The sequence below is a fragment of the Fusarium verticillioides genome, chromosome 5 (genome assembly GCF_000149555.1).
Source record: "Fusarium verticillioides 7600 chromosome 5, whole genome shotgun sequence".
In the NCBI taxonomy this organism is placed as follows: Eukaryota; Fungi; Ascomycota; class Sordariomycetes; order Hypocreales; family Nectriaceae; genus Fusarium; species Fusarium verticillioides.
This window is the reverse complement of record NC_031679.1, coordinates 1501369-1516461: the sequence shown is the minus strand read 5'-3', so window position 1 is coordinate 1516461 and position 15093 is coordinate 1501369. Positions and strand designations below refer to the sequence as shown.

General features: G+C 49.4%; 10 protein-coding genes across 12 annotated transcripts; 4 read left to right on the top strand and 6 right to left on the bottom strand.

The window, feature by feature from the left end:
* Positions 1–122: 122 nt before the first annotated feature.
* On the top strand, positions 123–2484 carry FVEG_02900 (hypothetical protein). Its single transcript, XM_018890429.1, has one exon. It carries the CDS (start codon positions 217–219, stop codon positions 2287–2289), a length of 2073 nt encoding a protein of 690 aa, XP_018746731.1. The 5' UTR covers positions 123–216; the 3' UTR covers positions 2290–2484.
* Positions 2485–2622: 138 nt separating this feature from the next.
* FVEG_02901 (hypothetical protein) lies at positions 2623–4602 on the top strand. The gene is made up of 2 exons (XM_018890430.1): positions 2623–3697; positions 3747–4602. The coding sequence occupies exons 1-2, from the start codon at positions 3124–3126 to the stop codon at positions 4460–4462; spliced, it is 1290 nt and encodes a 429-aa protein (XP_018746732.1). The 5' UTR covers positions 2623–3123; the 3' UTR covers positions 4463–4602.
* Positions 4603–4715: 113 nt separating this feature from the next.
* FVEG_02902 (hypothetical protein) lies at positions 4716–5242 on the bottom strand (the record flags this gene model as incomplete). The annotated part of the gene is made up of 3 exons (XM_018890431.1): positions 4716–4796; positions 4850–5061; positions 5125–5242. The coding sequence occupies 3 exons, from the start codon at positions 5240–5242 to the stop codon at positions 4716–4718; spliced, it is 411 nt and encodes a 136-aa protein (XP_018746733.1).
* A 1117-nt stretch (positions 5243–6359) lies between these two features.
* On the bottom strand, positions 6360–7154 carry FVEG_15143 (hypothetical protein; the record flags this gene model as incomplete). The annotated part of the gene is made up of 1 exon (XM_018904251.1): positions 6360–7154. The coding sequence occupies one exon, from the start codon at positions 7152–7154 to the stop codon at positions 6360–6362; it is 795 nt and encodes a 264-aa protein (XP_018746734.1).
* A 61-nt stretch (positions 7155–7215) lies between these two features.
* FVEG_02903 (hypothetical protein) lies at positions 7216–7743 on the bottom strand (the record flags this gene model as incomplete). The annotated part of the gene is made up of 2 exons (XM_018890432.1): positions 7216–7287; positions 7333–7743. The coding sequence occupies 2 exons, from the start codon at positions 7741–7743 to the stop codon at positions 7216–7218; spliced, it is 483 nt and encodes a 160-aa protein (XP_018746735.1).
* Positions 7744–8229: 486 nt separating this feature from the next.
* FVEG_02904 (multiprotein-bridging factor 1) lies at positions 8230–10026 on the top strand. Its single transcript, XM_018890433.1, has 2 exons — positions 8230–8952; positions 9001–10026. Exons 1-2 carry the CDS (start codon positions 8797–8799, stop codon positions 9301–9303), a joined length of 459 nt encoding a protein of 152 aa, XP_018746736.1. The 5' UTR covers positions 8230–8796; the 3' UTR covers positions 9304–10026.
* FVEG_02905 (hypothetical protein) lies at positions 9619–11282 on the bottom strand. The gene is made up of 4 exons (XM_018890434.1): positions 10786–11282; positions 10586–10728; positions 10301–10539; positions 9619–10241 (listed from the first exon to the last, which is right to left on the bottom strand). Exons 1-4 carry the CDS (start codon positions 11177–11179, stop codon positions 10133–10135), a joined length of 885 nt encoding a protein of 294 aa, XP_018746737.1. The 5' UTR covers positions 11180–11282; the 3' UTR covers positions 9619–10132.
* FVEG_02906 (60S ribosomal protein L44) lies at positions 10865–12795 on the top strand (the record flags this gene model as incomplete). Of its 2 annotated transcripts, XM_018890436.1 has the most annotated exons (4): positions 10865–11332; positions 11389–11545; positions 11905–12182; positions 12236–12795. In XM_018890436.1, exons 2-4 carry the CDS (start codon positions 11543–11545, stop codon positions 12273–12275), a joined length of 321 nt encoding a protein of 106 aa, XP_018746739.1. In that variant the 5' UTR covers positions 10865–11332; positions 11389–11542. The 2 variants fall into 2 exon arrangements, with proteins under 2 accessions (XP_018746739.1, XP_018746738.1); XM_018890435.1 differs by lacking the exon at positions 10865–11332 and having other exon boundaries at positions 11525–11754; positions 12236–12275.
* Positions 12545–13791, bottom strand: FVEG_02907 (hypothetical protein). The gene is made up of 3 exons (XM_018890437.1): positions 13552–13791; positions 13260–13503; positions 12545–13209 (listed from the first exon to the last, which is right to left on the bottom strand). Exons 1-3 carry the CDS (start codon positions 13669–13671, stop codon positions 12599–12601), a joined length of 975 nt encoding a protein of 324 aa, XP_018746740.1. The 5' UTR covers positions 13672–13791; the 3' UTR covers positions 12545–12598.
* Positions 13792–13853: 62 nt separating this feature from the next.
* Positions 13854–15071, bottom strand: FVEG_02908 (ureidoglycolate hydrolase; the record flags this gene model as incomplete). 2 transcript variants are annotated; one of them, XM_018890439.1, is made up of 2 exons in its annotated part: positions 13965–14196; positions 14268–14853. In XM_018890439.1, 2 exons carry the CDS (start codon positions 14851–14853, stop codon positions 14174–14176), a joined length of 609 nt encoding a protein of 202 aa, XP_018746742.1. In that variant the 3' UTR covers positions 13965–14173. The 2 variants fall into 2 exon arrangements, with proteins under 2 accessions (XP_018746741.1, XP_018746742.1); XM_018890438.1 differs by having other exon boundaries at positions 13854–15071.
* Positions 15072–15093: the final 22 nt, after the last annotated feature.

Below are 15093 nucleotides of genomic sequence, written 5' to 3'. Positions count from 1 at the left end.
ATCTCACCGCCCAGCTGGACCCACTAAGAAGCCCAGTCGATTAGCTAGCAGGGGAAGGCAGAAAAATAGTTTAGCGGGGCCGCTGATATCGAAACTTCTATCTCAGTGCATAGAATTTTTGAACACATTGGACTACAACCTGCAATCCAGCAGGCAGGACAACCGCAAACATAAACAAGGAAACCATTGTATAGCAATATATAGCCACGTTATGCAATGCTTACCCCTACACAACTGAGGATTGTTGCTCTAAACCGCCCATTAGCAAGGCTTCATCCCGCTACCAGGAGTTTCGCCCCCATTTTTGTTCGCGCAAAAGGTCTCTCAGCCATTGTTCGGGGATCGATCAGATCTGAACGAATTCAAAACGGCCCAGACAGCTTCGACAACCGCAATGCCTATCGTAACACTGGTCGACGAAAAGTAGGAGGCGAGCGACTCGCTCGTCCTAAAGAGCCTCCCAACCGACCCCGAGACGATTTTTTGGCAAAGTTCAGTGCAAGAGCCGTCGACTCCGGTGGCACACGAAATTGGCGTCAGGAACAAAAGCTGAAAAAGAAATTGAGGAAAAAAGAGGAGGAAAAGAAGGAGCGGGAAGAGAGAGAAGAACTAGGCATAGGCCGCCGAACCAGGAGGAGACGATTCGCCGATCCTGAAAACGAATTCGGAAATCGCAGCTTCGTACACCGAATGAAGTATGGCGATCTCAAAGAGGTGGCCGACAGTTTGAACGTAAAGCAGCCCGTTCGACCACGACCATTCCCTGAAGCTCAAAGGGAGCGCACGTTTGGGTCCAGAAATGGGGATAATGATGTTGCACGACAAGAACGACGAGAGCCATCAAACGAGAAGTTCGAGAAATTAAGTCAGCAATTCAATCGCTCAATACGATGCCCCGAAGATTCACAACAAAGTTTTGGCCGCTTCGACCGTCAAGATCGCCAGTCAAATATCTCTGGTGGATGGTCCAACGATGATGAATTTAACGGATCACAGCGGAGATTCGATCGTTCACAGCCTAGCGACTTTCGTCATGACAACGCTCGAGAAGACCGGCAGAATGACCAAGGAGATAACTCTGGCGATGTCAAGCGTGGAAAGAAGAAGGAGATGATGGCCATGACCCTCAAATACACTACCGCTGCTTCTCAGTTCCTATACGGTCGATCAGTTGTCAAAGCAGCACTGGAGCAGAATCGACGAAAGTTATATAATCTCTACATCCATGCCAATGAGAACCGAAAGTATAACGCGGATACTGTTACCCTGACGCGAATGGCGAAGAAACTCAACGTGCCCATAAAAATCGTGCCTCCTGAAGAGCAACGAATCATGGATAAGATGAGCATGGGGCGACCTCACAATGGCTTCGTGCTTGAAGCCTCCCCTCTACCCCAGATCCCCATCAAATCTCTTGGCAAATTAGAGGAAAGTCCTGGTCGCCTGGGCTTTCACGTGGACATTGATCATCAAACCAAGGAAGAGGTAGCGATCAATGGCACCGACACATTTATTCGGCGGTCCAATGACGTGATGCCCAAGCCTTTTGTCTTGCTGCTCAACGAGATTCTCGACCCGGGAAACCTAGGCGGTATCATTCGCACTGCGAGCTATCTCGGCGTTGACGCCGTCGGTATCACGAACCGGGGATCCTCCACACTCACACCTGTTGTTCTCAAGTCCGCTGCCGGTGCAGTGGAGGAAGTCTCATTATTCGCGGTGGATGATCCTGTGAAGTTCGTCCAAGACTCCCAGAAAGCTGGCTGGAAATCATACGCTGCGGTGGCGCCGCCTGATCGAAAGCTTGTTCGAAAGCATGGGAGCAAGTTCGTGTCAACAGATACGATTGAGGCACAAAGCCCACTAAACGAACATCCGTGTCTACTAATTCTTGGCAATGAGGGCTATGGACTTTCGAAATCTATCAAAGTTGCTGCCGACTATGAGCTATCAGTACCTCGGTTTGTCCAAGGAAGCTGTGTGGATAGTCTGAACGTCAGTGTTGCGGCAGGCCTCTTGTGTCATGCCTTCGTTAAGGAACCTGTGACTGTCTCATCAGAGCCAGTTGAGCCCACAGCCAGACTGGCTGATTCGAAGGCCAGTTCTGACGATGTAGAGAGCAGGACCATAGCGACGGAGACTGGAGCGAAGCTCATCGAAGCTGGAAGTGATGGTTCTTCTGAAGTAAAGACAACTGGCGAGGAATCTGAAGTTGATGCTGCTACGGAGGCAGAGCAAAAGCAACCCGACGATCAAAAGCTCGATAAAAATGACGATTTGGTGTTCTAAGAGCATGAGACTACCTAAGGCCTGGGTGCCGTTATCGTAATAACTTAGATATGTATAACACGACGGTTGGGTGGCGCTTGGGTGTTTGGCATTGGGGACATAGAAAATCATGTATGATAACCATGTATACTAGTTAGATGAAACACATGTGGAAAACAATATCTAACTTATTGAGTGCTAAGCAATTATGGAGAACTTACGGAGAACTTGATTGTCACTGTACATAGTTGCTGGAGTACGTCTCATGAGGCTAGCTTGTGAGACCCTGCATGACGTTGCACGCCACGCCGCCAGCCATCATGACTCCTCCTTTGCCCATACATACAAACGACTCTCCTACGGCTCTCAGTCTGATGCGTATAAATTTCAGCGCTACGGCCGATTAGTAGAATTAATGTCCTCACTGTAACTTAATCAAGTGCTGGAGTACGCATTTGTGTCAGTCTCGGTAGCGATAGAGCCATCTTGTGGCCCCATCATATCTTCACCTAACCGTCGCCCAGCCACCCAATTAATTATTGACAAGCCACCTAAAAATCGCTGACTTGTCGTTGTCATACCCCATCGGCAGCATCATACCCTGTCTCGTTCATCGTGTACCTTATAACCTGAACAGTACCTTAGCCCAGTGGTATTTCCTGACCTTCTTTAACCCGTGTCTGGCAACTGCATTTGGCTCATACTGTGTGGCGGTGTAAGCATTCATAATAGTAACACCCATCACACATTTACCTAGTTGTTCACCGCTGTCGCTTGAAATTCCATGAGCCCAACGAGAGGTCAACGCATGACTAGTTGAGCCTGATCTTTCCACAACTTCCTCAGTATACGGCAATGCGATCCATATCAGCTCTTCTGTTGTGTCTCGCCACATTACTTTCTCCTCAGGCCCTCGCTGAATCGGGTTCACCAATAGCTATCCGGAAGGTCGCCCCTGGTTCGCACGACAAGCTCCTTAGGGAGCATCTCGCTTTCGCACCACTGCACAGTCTTACTCCGCGCGAAGCTGCTGCTGCCGCCATATCGTTTCTTGAAGAGCAAGATGACAAACTCGTGAGCCTCAATGGCACAGAGCGCCCCTACCGTCCAGCGTTCGCTCCTCACAGTGAAGAGTCCCACGAGAGCCTGCTGCGCCGAGCCGCAGAGGTACTGGCGTTGCTACAGAGGAGGTCGTCTTGCCCTAAGGGGATGAACAGCTGCTCTGACATTGATTCCGAAGTCAAGTGCTGCCAGGAGGGAACGTATTGTGTGAATGTTGGCAATACTGTGGCGGGAGGCATCGCGTGCTGCCCGGACGGTGCGTCTTGTGGCGGAGGTGTAGGAGCGTGCCCTGATGGAGCTACGAGTTGCTCTGCAGAACTTGGCGGAGGATGCTGTATTCCGGGATATGTTTGCCAAGGATTGGGCTGTGAGTGAATACCTGCAATGCTTCTTAGACCAATATTGACTTTAATCAGGCGTCCCCAGTGCTGTTGCTACACAGACGAGAACCACAACTCAAGATCAAACGACAGTCCTCACAACTTCTCAAGAACCAACTTCAGGTGTATCCACAGTCGAGCCTACTACCAAGACGGAAACAGAGGTTGGGACCACTGGAGAGCCTACGACTTCCGAACTTGGAACCACAACTGAGACCGAAACTGAAGTCGACTCTGGGACAGAAGATAGTACTGTGACCGCGACACCTCCAGCGACTGGCTCGGCCACTGGAATCGCTCCGTATCGCCCAACTGGCACCTCGGTAACATTAAGCGACGATGGAGAGACACAAACAGGCTGTCCCACAGGCTTCTACGGCTGTCTCGCCACTCACGGAGGCGGGTGTTGTCGAACAGGTCGAAACTGTGATGTTCATGATTGCCCTGCTCCTTCGACAACCATCGTCTCAAACGGCGCGACTGTGGTCGTCCTTGCAACCGATGCTCCACCTGCCCCGGGACCTTCATCAACTTGCGCAGATGGCTGGTTCCTTTGTGGTCGAGATGCCGGCCCAGTCGCTGGATGCTGTCCAGACGGATATGATTGCGGCACAGCGAGTTGCTTCACAGCACAGGCCAGTGAAACCGGCCGTGTACAGAAGGAATTCCCCAAGGCCGATGCAGCCGCCTATAAGAAGCCCACCATCACACTGGCGGTGATGATGGCGGTGTTGTGTGTTGCGCTTGTATGAGGGTGTAGACTTACTATCATGATTTAATGTCGGATGACTTCTGGGTTTAAAGAAAAAGCATTTGCGCGATTCGATCGCACATAGATTATCTAGAGAATGAATTATTAGATAAACTTGTGATGACCACATCAGTTCTTATTTTACTGCTTGTGAATATGCTTAGATTTTTGTATTTTTATCAACTATTTGTAGGCATGTAGCCTTTCTTCACAACTCGCTGACTCTCCCTATCATATCCTTCCAGTGGCATGTTTTACTCGGGCATGTGGGAGAAGGGTTTAGCAAGATGCTCCTGGCAGAAGGGCAGCTTGCTGACGGTCCAGATCTCGGTGTCCTACGATCAATGTCAGTTACCAGTAGCATCGGCATGGGGCGCTTTATATTCACAGGCTTCAGGTTCTTCTTGATCTCAGTGTCGAGAGTACCGGCCTTGATCGCAATGATTTCAGGAGCAGCATCGGGGTCGTGGGCGATGGGAGAGCCGCACTCGGGGCAGAAGAGACGGTGGACAATGTTGCCTGACGAGCCTTTACTGCCAGAATAGGTCTTGACGGGGCCGCTGATTGTGAGCTTGTCCTTCTTGACAACAGCCACGAGAGCTAAAGTAACAGATGTCAGCCCGATCTATTCAAGCATCGTTGGCTCGTGGAGCTGGGACGTACAGTAAGTAGAACCACTCTGGCGCTGGCAATCGTCACAGTGATCGTAGCCAACCAGAAGAGGCTCGTCGTCGACCTTGTAGGTGACGGCTTTGCAAAGGCAGTGTCCAGAGAGAGGCATTGTGATTGTTCAAGAGTGTGTCGATAAGATGTTATACTAAGTCGAGGATTGATGTCTGAACTGAAAGATCCCCTCTGAAACGGGGAACAGAGCGCTTTTAAAACCTCTAGAGAAGCTCTCGAAAGCTCCATGAGGGGCCATAGCGGGGTAAAGGGAAATCCCGAACTGTTGTCAGTGATGGGGAGTGTTGGGAGTAACGGTACAGTATGATGAAAGAAGACCGGGAATGTGGTGGTGGGGCGGTGATTGGATGACATTGAGAATGATCTTCAGGTTAACGAAGGATGTGTTGTCGAACTAGGAACGACGGGCGTAAACTGGAGCTGCATGCTTCGATTTGTGTACAGCTTCGTGTTGGTAACAAAGCTTGACATGAGCGCTAGCCTAGTAAGCGGCGTTACATGCTTCATCTGACACTCCCAAATACTCAAATTCTGTACAAACCATCGTTCAATTCCAGATACGCAGGTCGTTGGGATACCGTTACTGGTACGCAGCCATATACCACTGGCGAGTCCTATCGTCAGCCTTAGTTCATTGGGGCCCCCTGGCACTCTTACCAAGTGCTGTGTGACGTTGACAGAGATATTTGTCATTCTTCAGGGAGTAGTCTCAATGGAGACGAAGTTTGAAGCCCCGGAAGCATGAGCGGGGCTTCATGCGTATAGTATTTGGAATTGAGACAATTTGAAATATGCCCAACATATGCAGGGGTACGCTATGGTTATTGTATACGAAGTGGTTGGTGTTTGCAATGACATTCTGGCAGTAGACTACTGTCGCTCAAGCAACTCCCAGAGCTTTAAGAAGCTCTTGATTTCAAATTCGAGACAGTAAGCTCACATCATTGAGAGCTTGATCAGAACGATGATAAGATTCGCGGGGCAGGTGGAGACCCCAACGCCTGAGCTATATGGTTCGTGGTGCTGGTTGGTCAGTCACATGGTCTTAACTCGACGTTGGTTTATAGCCTGTTCTGAAGTCGTCTCTCAATCGTATCAATATCGGTTGACTCGGACGTATTGTGTAAGCAGGATGTTGACCCTAATTTCCTGTTCTTCGTCCCATCAATAGGGGATGGGCGCTTCCCATGCTTCTGTCCGTGACATGATGAGCATCATGAGAAGCCCATGATCGTCTGCGTAATGAGCAATGCCAGCACCCATAAGACTCCCACCTCGCAAAAGGTGGCCTCAGAATCATGCGCATATTGAACGAAACGTGAATATAAAATCGGTGTCAACACTTTGATCTTGATCTCGAAATTTGAGTCTCCAGGGCCGCAGGTGGAGGGTGAGATGAATGTCTGCTCAGATGCTTCAGCAACTCCCCCTGGCGTGTATAGAATAGTGACAGGCGCGGTTGATCGTTGGACAAGATACTTCGAGTATTCACGAAATACTTGTTCGAGAATTTTCTCAATCCAATTAGCTGGCCGTCCTATGCTTTCCTTCAAAGGTTCTGGTCGATACCAGAAATGAAGATTATGCTTGAAGAAGAGGATGGTTGATTGCATCATGAATCGAGGAAGAATGGCGAGAATCGAGCCGAACCAGCTTAAGACGAAGCCGACCCTCCCTAAAATGCTTATTCTGTCGGTGTCAATAGTTTTGCCTCCAGAGAGCAATTTTGCAAAAAGCTTCGGCTGTTCTTTTGACGAAGAGATGGTGATAGAGATGTCGAGTCCTCGAAATCCTTGCATTCCAGGCCCAAGGGGATCTTTGGCAAGTATAGAGTATGATCCCCTTCGTGAGTTGGAAGGTGAAACATGAAACCTCTTTCGCCATGTCGTTCTTATTTGAGAGCACTGAAGCCCCTGGTCGTTCTGGGTCATATTATGAACATGCTCGTCTTCTTTCTCCAATTCTCTCGTGACAAAATAGGGATGCCTTTCTCCGAAGATATTGCTCATCTCCAGAATGATTGCCTGAAGGACCTTGTCCGATGACTAAAGGAAACAGAAGGCTACCGGTTTAAAGTGAAAGCCTGGGAACTGTGCGGCAGTCACGAGATAGGCATAACGGATATCGCGAGGCTTCAATACCCTACGCCTGTCAGTCTGAGATCAACTATAGGATGGCTTCACAAACCTCGGGCCCTAGATATGCATCCAATTTTCCACACCAGCCATTGTCGGAACGTATGCGTTGTAGGTGATCAACTGGACGAACCTCAAAGAAGTTTGTCAACCCGAATAATTGGGTGAACCAAGACGGTGGACCGTGAGCATCTTCAGACATAATTCCATTGGCGTTTTCCGAGACCTCTATCGGGATGCCAAGCATGAAGTATGGATAAGCAAAAGAATGCTTCTGGGGACATACCCTATGGTGTGTTATTCGATCAGGAATCAACAGTGGATGAGCAGTACTAGCAGTGGGATTGACCCTGCGATTGGCAATCCACCTTGAGACATAGTGACCAACTAGAAATATTCCGCATATTCTGAATGCGCCATCCGTGATGTGCCGTGATTGGATGTGTCTTGCAAGCGAGGTCATCACAGAAGCTTGCTTCCAAGCGACAAAGCCAAGGGTAAGCAGAATGTCGAGTCTCCTTGCAAGTACAAAATATACCCAAGCTGTAGTCAAGATGGCAATAAGATCCCACCATTTCTCCAAGAGTACATCAACTAAGTCTGCGGCGAGGACGGCCGATAGAAGCGGCGAGTCATCGAACAAGCGGTCCATAAGCAAACCAGGAGTCGATGATGCATCTCTGTTTGAAAAGCCAAGATAATAGCTCAGCTTCGCGGGCGAGTGATGCAAGAGAAAAGGCAGAGGAGGGTCTTTGTTCAAACATCTACGAAGGAAGTCCGAGGTTAAAACCTGTCCATCAAGGTACTGTAGTTGGCATTACGGATGGACATTTTATCGATACATGAGCCAGTAAGCAGTTGAGCTCCAAGCATTGCCTGTCATTAGTCATCATCTCAAGAACGATAGAATGTTTACGAGTTATCTATAGTTTCCTAGTGTAAGATGGGCACGAGAGCACGTCAGTTTGTCAGGCACGTCAGGTCCCGCTTCATCGTCATTGAGTCTTTTCGCTCAGTCAGACCGGTCCCATCTTGCATCAGCACCGACATAGGCGTCTCCGTGCCCCGGTCCCTAGTCCGTCTCGAATAGGGTTCCCGTCCAGAAAGTCTAGCACCTTCTATGGGCTGAGAAGAGGCGACACATGGGCCACCAGTGGCGGTGCGAATGAAAATTAACACACAGATGCCTGGCCGCACTGTTATCTCCAGGGCTTTGGTAACCAAATTCGAGGCAGCCTTACCACGCGAGTAACAAGGCGCATGCAAAGAGAGGCCACCGATGCACGGTGCCAATTATAGTCCCCCGCCGATTGACTCAGTGGCCCAAGGCCAGGCCCAAAACCCCTCCGCCCATTCCATCACCACCCCCATAAATTCTTTGTCGCCCAGAAGTTCAGCTTGATCTATATTCCATTCTTACATACACAACATACAACACATCTTCCATATCGCCACATCGAGCCAAACCTCGCTCTAAAACACGCGTTTTCTTTCGACAAAAATTCATATCTTCAAAATGGATGACTGGGATACCACCACCAAGATTGGCAGCCGCACCCGTGGCTCTGGCGCCGCCCAGCGAGAGACTGTTGTTCGAGGAAAGGCTGCTTTGAACGCTGCCCAACGAGCTGGCGGTCTCACAACCGAGAAGAAGTACGCTTCTGCCAATGCCGTATGTATAGCCATCGTCTTCCTGTAACACACACTAACCGTTTTGCAGGGTTCTGCACCAGAGGGTCAGCGCATGACAAAGGTCGATCGATCCGACGACATCATTAAGCCCAACACCATCGGCAAGACTGTTGGCGATGTCATCTCCAAGGCTCGTCAGCAAGTTGAGCCTAAGATGACACAGAAGGATCTTGCTACCCGATGCAACACCACCCAGGCTATCGTCGCCGACTTCGAGCGAGGCACTGCCGCCCCCGATCAGAAGGTGCTTGGCGCCATGGAGCGAGTGCTCAATGTCAAGCTGCGAGGTAGCGACATTGGCGCTCCCAAGTTCCCCAACAAGAAGAAATGAGCAATTGCGTCCAATGCTTAAGACAAAAGATTTTGTAAGACGGCTTCAGTGCCGAGTCGAGCGTTAGCGAATGATGATGACATCTTGGTTGGGAATTTCGGGAGTTTCGTGTGGGCCGTCATGATGCTTTATGACATGGGTACATGAGACTTGTTCTCTTTTCTTCACGGGGTTTAGGATTGACGGCATAGAAAGAATTGACAGGCCCTTTTATGATATGGTTGCTCTAGTCTCTGAACTTTTGAGCAAGGTAATACGCCTGCTCACCCGAATAAATTATCCCCTTGAGCATTATGAACCTGTTTTAGCAACCCATTCTGTACCTGGATGCGACCACTAAGCAGGATCTAGCAATGTGGACTTCTAACTGATAGGTATCCTGACTGTGTCTCGTGAAGATATCATGGATATAATATGTTTGGAGATTTGATAGCCTGAGAAGATTCAATGGTCATTCACCTCGGCTCCGTCTTTTTCGCAATGGGCCAAAAGACGGTATCTCGACAAACGTGGTCTTCAGAACCATGCCAGACCTTGCTATACTGTTAACAAGAAATACCCGTCATTCAGAAGGCTAAGAATTACAAGTCCACACACAAGTGGCTGTATATACCCTTGCCAGTGTTAAATCTAATTCTTTGCAGTAATGGACCCTGATATATTTTGACAATCCTTGCTTTCCCGTTGTTACTTTTATATGGCTCGAACGTGCTTTCGGTCAACATGGCAAAATACGTTCAAGATCTCAATAATCATTGCCAAGAGAGTCCAATCCTCTATGAATAATGCGCCCGCCATTAATTTTAGCAATTGATACGCCTAGTCTAAATCATGCCGACACCTTGGGGCTATACTTCGTGGCAGCCTTATCAAAAAGAGCGCTCTTCTCCTCCAAGTCGGCCAAGAATTGATGGTTAGGCTTGACGCTCTTCAATTTCCTATAGGAAATATTAGTATAGGCCTTATTTAAAGATTGGAATCAGACAACGGGACTGACTGTGCGAATTCATCGGACTGGTTGCCGGAAATAACATTGAGAACCAGCAAGTTAGCAATCGCGTCGGGGTTATTAGCGTCCTTCTCCAGGGCCTGTTCGAGAGCAGCTTGGGCTTCTTCTGTTCGGCCGAGGTGCAGTTCGCAGACAGCTTGCGAGACAAGACTTCGAACTGATGAGGTCGAGGGAGCTTGGGCGAGCTCCTCATAGACGTAAAACGCCTGCTGGTACTTCTCACCACCCTGCACCTTCTCAGTGATGTACTTCCTGAACATGTAGAAAACTTACGATTCTTAATCCAACCCACGACTCAGCCAAGTTGACCAAGAGACTATCTTGGGCCCATCGTCTTGCGGCGGATACTTCCTTCAGGGCGAGGTCGGTTCGGTTTTGTTGCAGATGGATCTGGACGATAAGAGAGACAGCATCGACTGGATAATAGCGGTCAGCAGCATTCTAAGCAATCTCCAACGTTTGATTAGTCTTACGGCTTCCCTGATGTTGAGTGAGAAGAGCAAGAGCCTCTTCAGATTTCCCAGCAGCTTGGAGTACCGTTCCGCCGATAACCTGGACCGTTGTGTTGTCGGCAGCTGAAGAGGCCAGCTTCTCGATCGTCTCCACCGCAGAATCGGCCTTGCCCAAGTTGAATTCAGCAAGAGCGCCCAGGGCCTGGAGCTCAGGCTGAGAATCACCCTTCACGTCATCGAGAACATCTTCTGCCTGTCCAAGAGCCAATCGAGCTCGGAGGACAAGAATGCGCGCGGGAAGAGCGTTGTCAGGGGAGAAGGAAGAGGTATCAAAGTCAATGACTTCCTGATACTGGCCCTGATGGAAATGGTTGTGAATGTTGATTAATTCGCCTTCGGTCGAGTAGGGGTCCATCTTGGTTAACGCTTTGGAAACGTATTTTGTATGCGGATGACTGCTGTCCCTGAAAACGTCCCTTGAGAACACCTTGGATGCGCTCAAGATGCCGATGGAATGGTGGGGCCGGTCGTAGTCTGTCCTTTCCATCAACGTGGGGTGAGATCCACGGTACGTACCTTCACCTTCGCCTCACCGAGATGAGGCGCTAATCATGATTGCCCTAGATCTCAGGCGCTCGAATGTGGCTGGTGCAAACCGATGGGGCTAGGGTCGGCTGCCCACAAAGTGAGAAATCACACCAAAACCTCAATTTAGCCAGTCTTTGGAACTTGCATCACCAAACACACCCAAAGAACGGCACCGTACATCGTCGTCAAAATGGTACGTCGCTGCAGCCCAAAACCTCATTACCAGCATCAACAATAGCACCATCGTATTGTTGAGAACGCAATGCCATTATCTCAAGCCATTCGACCACGCGCGCACCATGACAGTCACTGGGAGAAAGTGGGATGAAATTTCGGACCAACATGAAGAGACACGAACTCGAAACGACTACGTCGACCTCGAACCGACGATACTTGTTGAAGGTGTCACTTTTTCCGCCCTTCAAGCCCTTTCCGACGATTCAATCTTTTCTCTCAAACTGTCTTGGGGGCGTGCGACTCGATATGCTGAGATCTGGACAGAGGTCATGATCCTCGAACATCACCAGATGGCTAACATTCTGGCTCCTACAGGTCAACATTCCCAAGACGCGTAACACCTACTGCAAGGGCAAGGAGTGCCGCAAGCACACCCAGCACAAGGTCACCCAGTACAAGGCTGGCAAGGCCTCCCTGTTCGCTCAGGGTAAGCGCCGATATGACCGCAAGCAGTCCGGTTATGGTGGTCAGACCAAGCCTGTCTTCCACAAGAAGGCCAAGACTACCAAGAAGGTTGTTCTGCGATTGGAGTGTGTCAAGTGCAAGACCAAGCTCCAGCTGGCGCTGAAGCGATGCAAGCACTTCGAGCTTGGGTACGTGATCTCTAGGCTCCACGGACTCTGCAATATACTAACATTGAAAACAGTGGTGACAAGAAGACGAAGGGTGCTGCTCTGGTTTTCTAAGTGCTTTGTGTTTGGGGTCTTAGGGTCACCATTTCTATGCTTACCTCGGCGGCATTTGGGCATCATGGATGGACACAGGCGAAAGGAGGTACACGCCCTCGATTTGAGGCATGTTTCATAGGGAACGAATGAAAAAAAGAGTCTCTGTGTTGCACCAACACGAATTTTCTGAAGCAAAGCACAATAACGTGCATTCATGGTGATGAACCATTTTCAAGGGTTGAGTCGTTACCCCTCAACATCAAGCGGGTTTGGGCTCATGAGTCATGGTCGTGGTTGAGAAACGATGTATTGGTCTATAGGTCTAAAGCTCCGATGCTATTCTAAAATCCTTCACCCAGCATTATAGTCTTGCCGCCTCCATACCAGAGTGTGCCATTTCGTGCATCCAGTCCTCTCTCATGGCCGACTAGCCACTCGCCAGCATTGTACTCGGAGTCAGGATTATCCCAGACCTCCTTCTCTAGCCATGCATTGACCTCCTCAATGGCCTTTACCCAGGCTGCCCTTTTCTCTGGCGTGTCATGGTCATTGTGATTCAGATAGCGTCCAAGCGTGATGTGCGCACTGGGAACTTGATATCTTGATGCAACCACGACGCCGCTTTCCTGTACCTTGTCGTACACGTCGCGACGCAGATGGTGATATGTGTAGGCGTCTCCCTGTGTGATCCCCTCTGTAATAACAGGCTCGGTGAGTGGAGGGGAGAGTGCTGCTTCACCTGATGCTGGGAGGAACGAGAGGGCAAAAGCAGACAAATCATAAGAAACCATAGGCTTGACAAGGCGAGACCTGTGACGATATGGGTAGTTCACAATGTCAGGGATAGCCGGTCTCAGAGTCGTTACGAAGGCAGCAATCTCCTGGGGTGTTTTGGAGAACGCAACCTCGAGGGTTGTCAAATGCATCCTATGCGAAGGCATAAGCCAGATACCTTTCAACGGTCAGTATATGCTAGCTGACTATGGAACTGAATCTCCTCACTGGGCGCGGCCTTCTTGAGTAACTCATTGACCTTAGAGGCTAAGCGGATAACATGGTCTGGGGGTCTGGCCCAGACGACCAAACAGTTCCTATTGTCACGAAATCCCGGCTCTACGGTCGGATCTTCAAGCCGTAGGAGTGTCTGGTCAATAACCAGCTCCTTAAAGTCAGGGGACAAAAACTTCTCCGCTTGTTGGCCGTTCCTCTTTGTTCGGTGGACAGAGTACAGAGTTTGGACCTCAGCCTGACATTGTGAGTTTGGGAACAACAAGTTTGTATGACAGTCACTTACCGGATTATCATTGCAGGCTTTGATGAGGGCATTGTATGGGTTCTCGCCCGGCTCAAGCTGAATTCCAGAGAGATCCTCCAGCTTGTTGCGAGCCTCTGCAGCTTCAAATTGGGCTGCCATTTTGATTCAGGATACAACGCAGCTTGTTGTGACTGTCGCCTGATTTGCAATATTGCTCGGGATTCTACAAGAATGATAGGATTGATTAACGAATGGCCCTAAGTGCCTGTCTAGTCAAGCTACTTATAAGAACAGTTTAAAGGACATCGTGGGATGATAGGAATGCACGATGACTAAGCTTTTGGCAACGTGGTTGTCTATTGATCTGAGAACTATTTATATTATCATATTCGTATTATTGCAGTCACTATATTGGCCGACCTGAGCTTGTTCGATTCAAGATTAGCTGAAACGTTAAAGCCCAGGGGTTTCGCATCATAATATGTAGTCCTCGGGTAAATGAAGCATATATTTGAAATTGCATACCCAGCTATCTCTACTCAGCCACTGTCCAGTTACGCATTGTGCGATCCTCAAATATCGCGTGTCTTGGTTTAGCTACAGTTTGGCGGTAACGCTTCCGCCTCGCGGAACGCGCACTTTAATATCGGGTTCTTTAGAGTCATGCCCCTCGAATGTGACGATCTGGCAGTCTTGAATGTCAACGCCGGAGGAGAACTGAACAACCAGGAAATCCAATGTTGTCTCCTTCTTACCAAGAGCTACCATTGGAGCGTGCCATGTCCCAGCCGCATAAGTCACAGCCTGGTGGTCTGTTGCTACAAACGCACGCAACCCATTCAGATCAGGGAGACCTCTGCCGGGTAGACCCTCTCCACTTGGTACAGGCAGACCATCGTCTTGGGGAGATGGTGGCAGAGAAGGGGCCACGATGACCAAGTATTTTGAAGCGGTAGAGGCGAGCGGGGCAAACGTTTGAGAAGTGAATGGGTGCCGTTCAAGAATGTTAACGGTGAACTCGCTCTGTGAAGCGTCATCGCTTGCAGGTGCCAAAGTTCTTGCTTCGCAGACGAATTGACTCATGATCAACCGGCCATTGCTGCTAGGAGCCTGTGAGAGAAGGTCCTGAGGCTTGCTGACATCAGCATAGCGAATTGCTGTTCCTTGATTGGCAGTGGTGCCGTTGTATGGGAGGGAACCACCTCCAGATGCGTGTTTTGATGGAAGAAGGCTTGGTCGTGGATTGGAGACAACGTCTCCAAATGGCGCAAACTCCTCTTGTGTCAGGGGAACGGCCCCGATACGGAGGCTTCGGTTTCCGACGTTAATTTTAACTGACATGGTTGCTGCTTGGGAGCGTTATGTTGACTGGATGTTGGGAAAAGAAAACTGTTTGCCTTGTTGAGTTAATTATTCCATGCGATGATGAGTTAAAGTAGGTCAGCGCGATCCGAGGTCGGCAATACATCCGTACAACTACACCACAACGTAAAGCACACACTCTAAATGTGACGAAAGATATTATTTCTCTGAAAAGTTAGTTATTGAGTTCTCGGTAGAAGAAAAAAGAGAGAAAAAGAT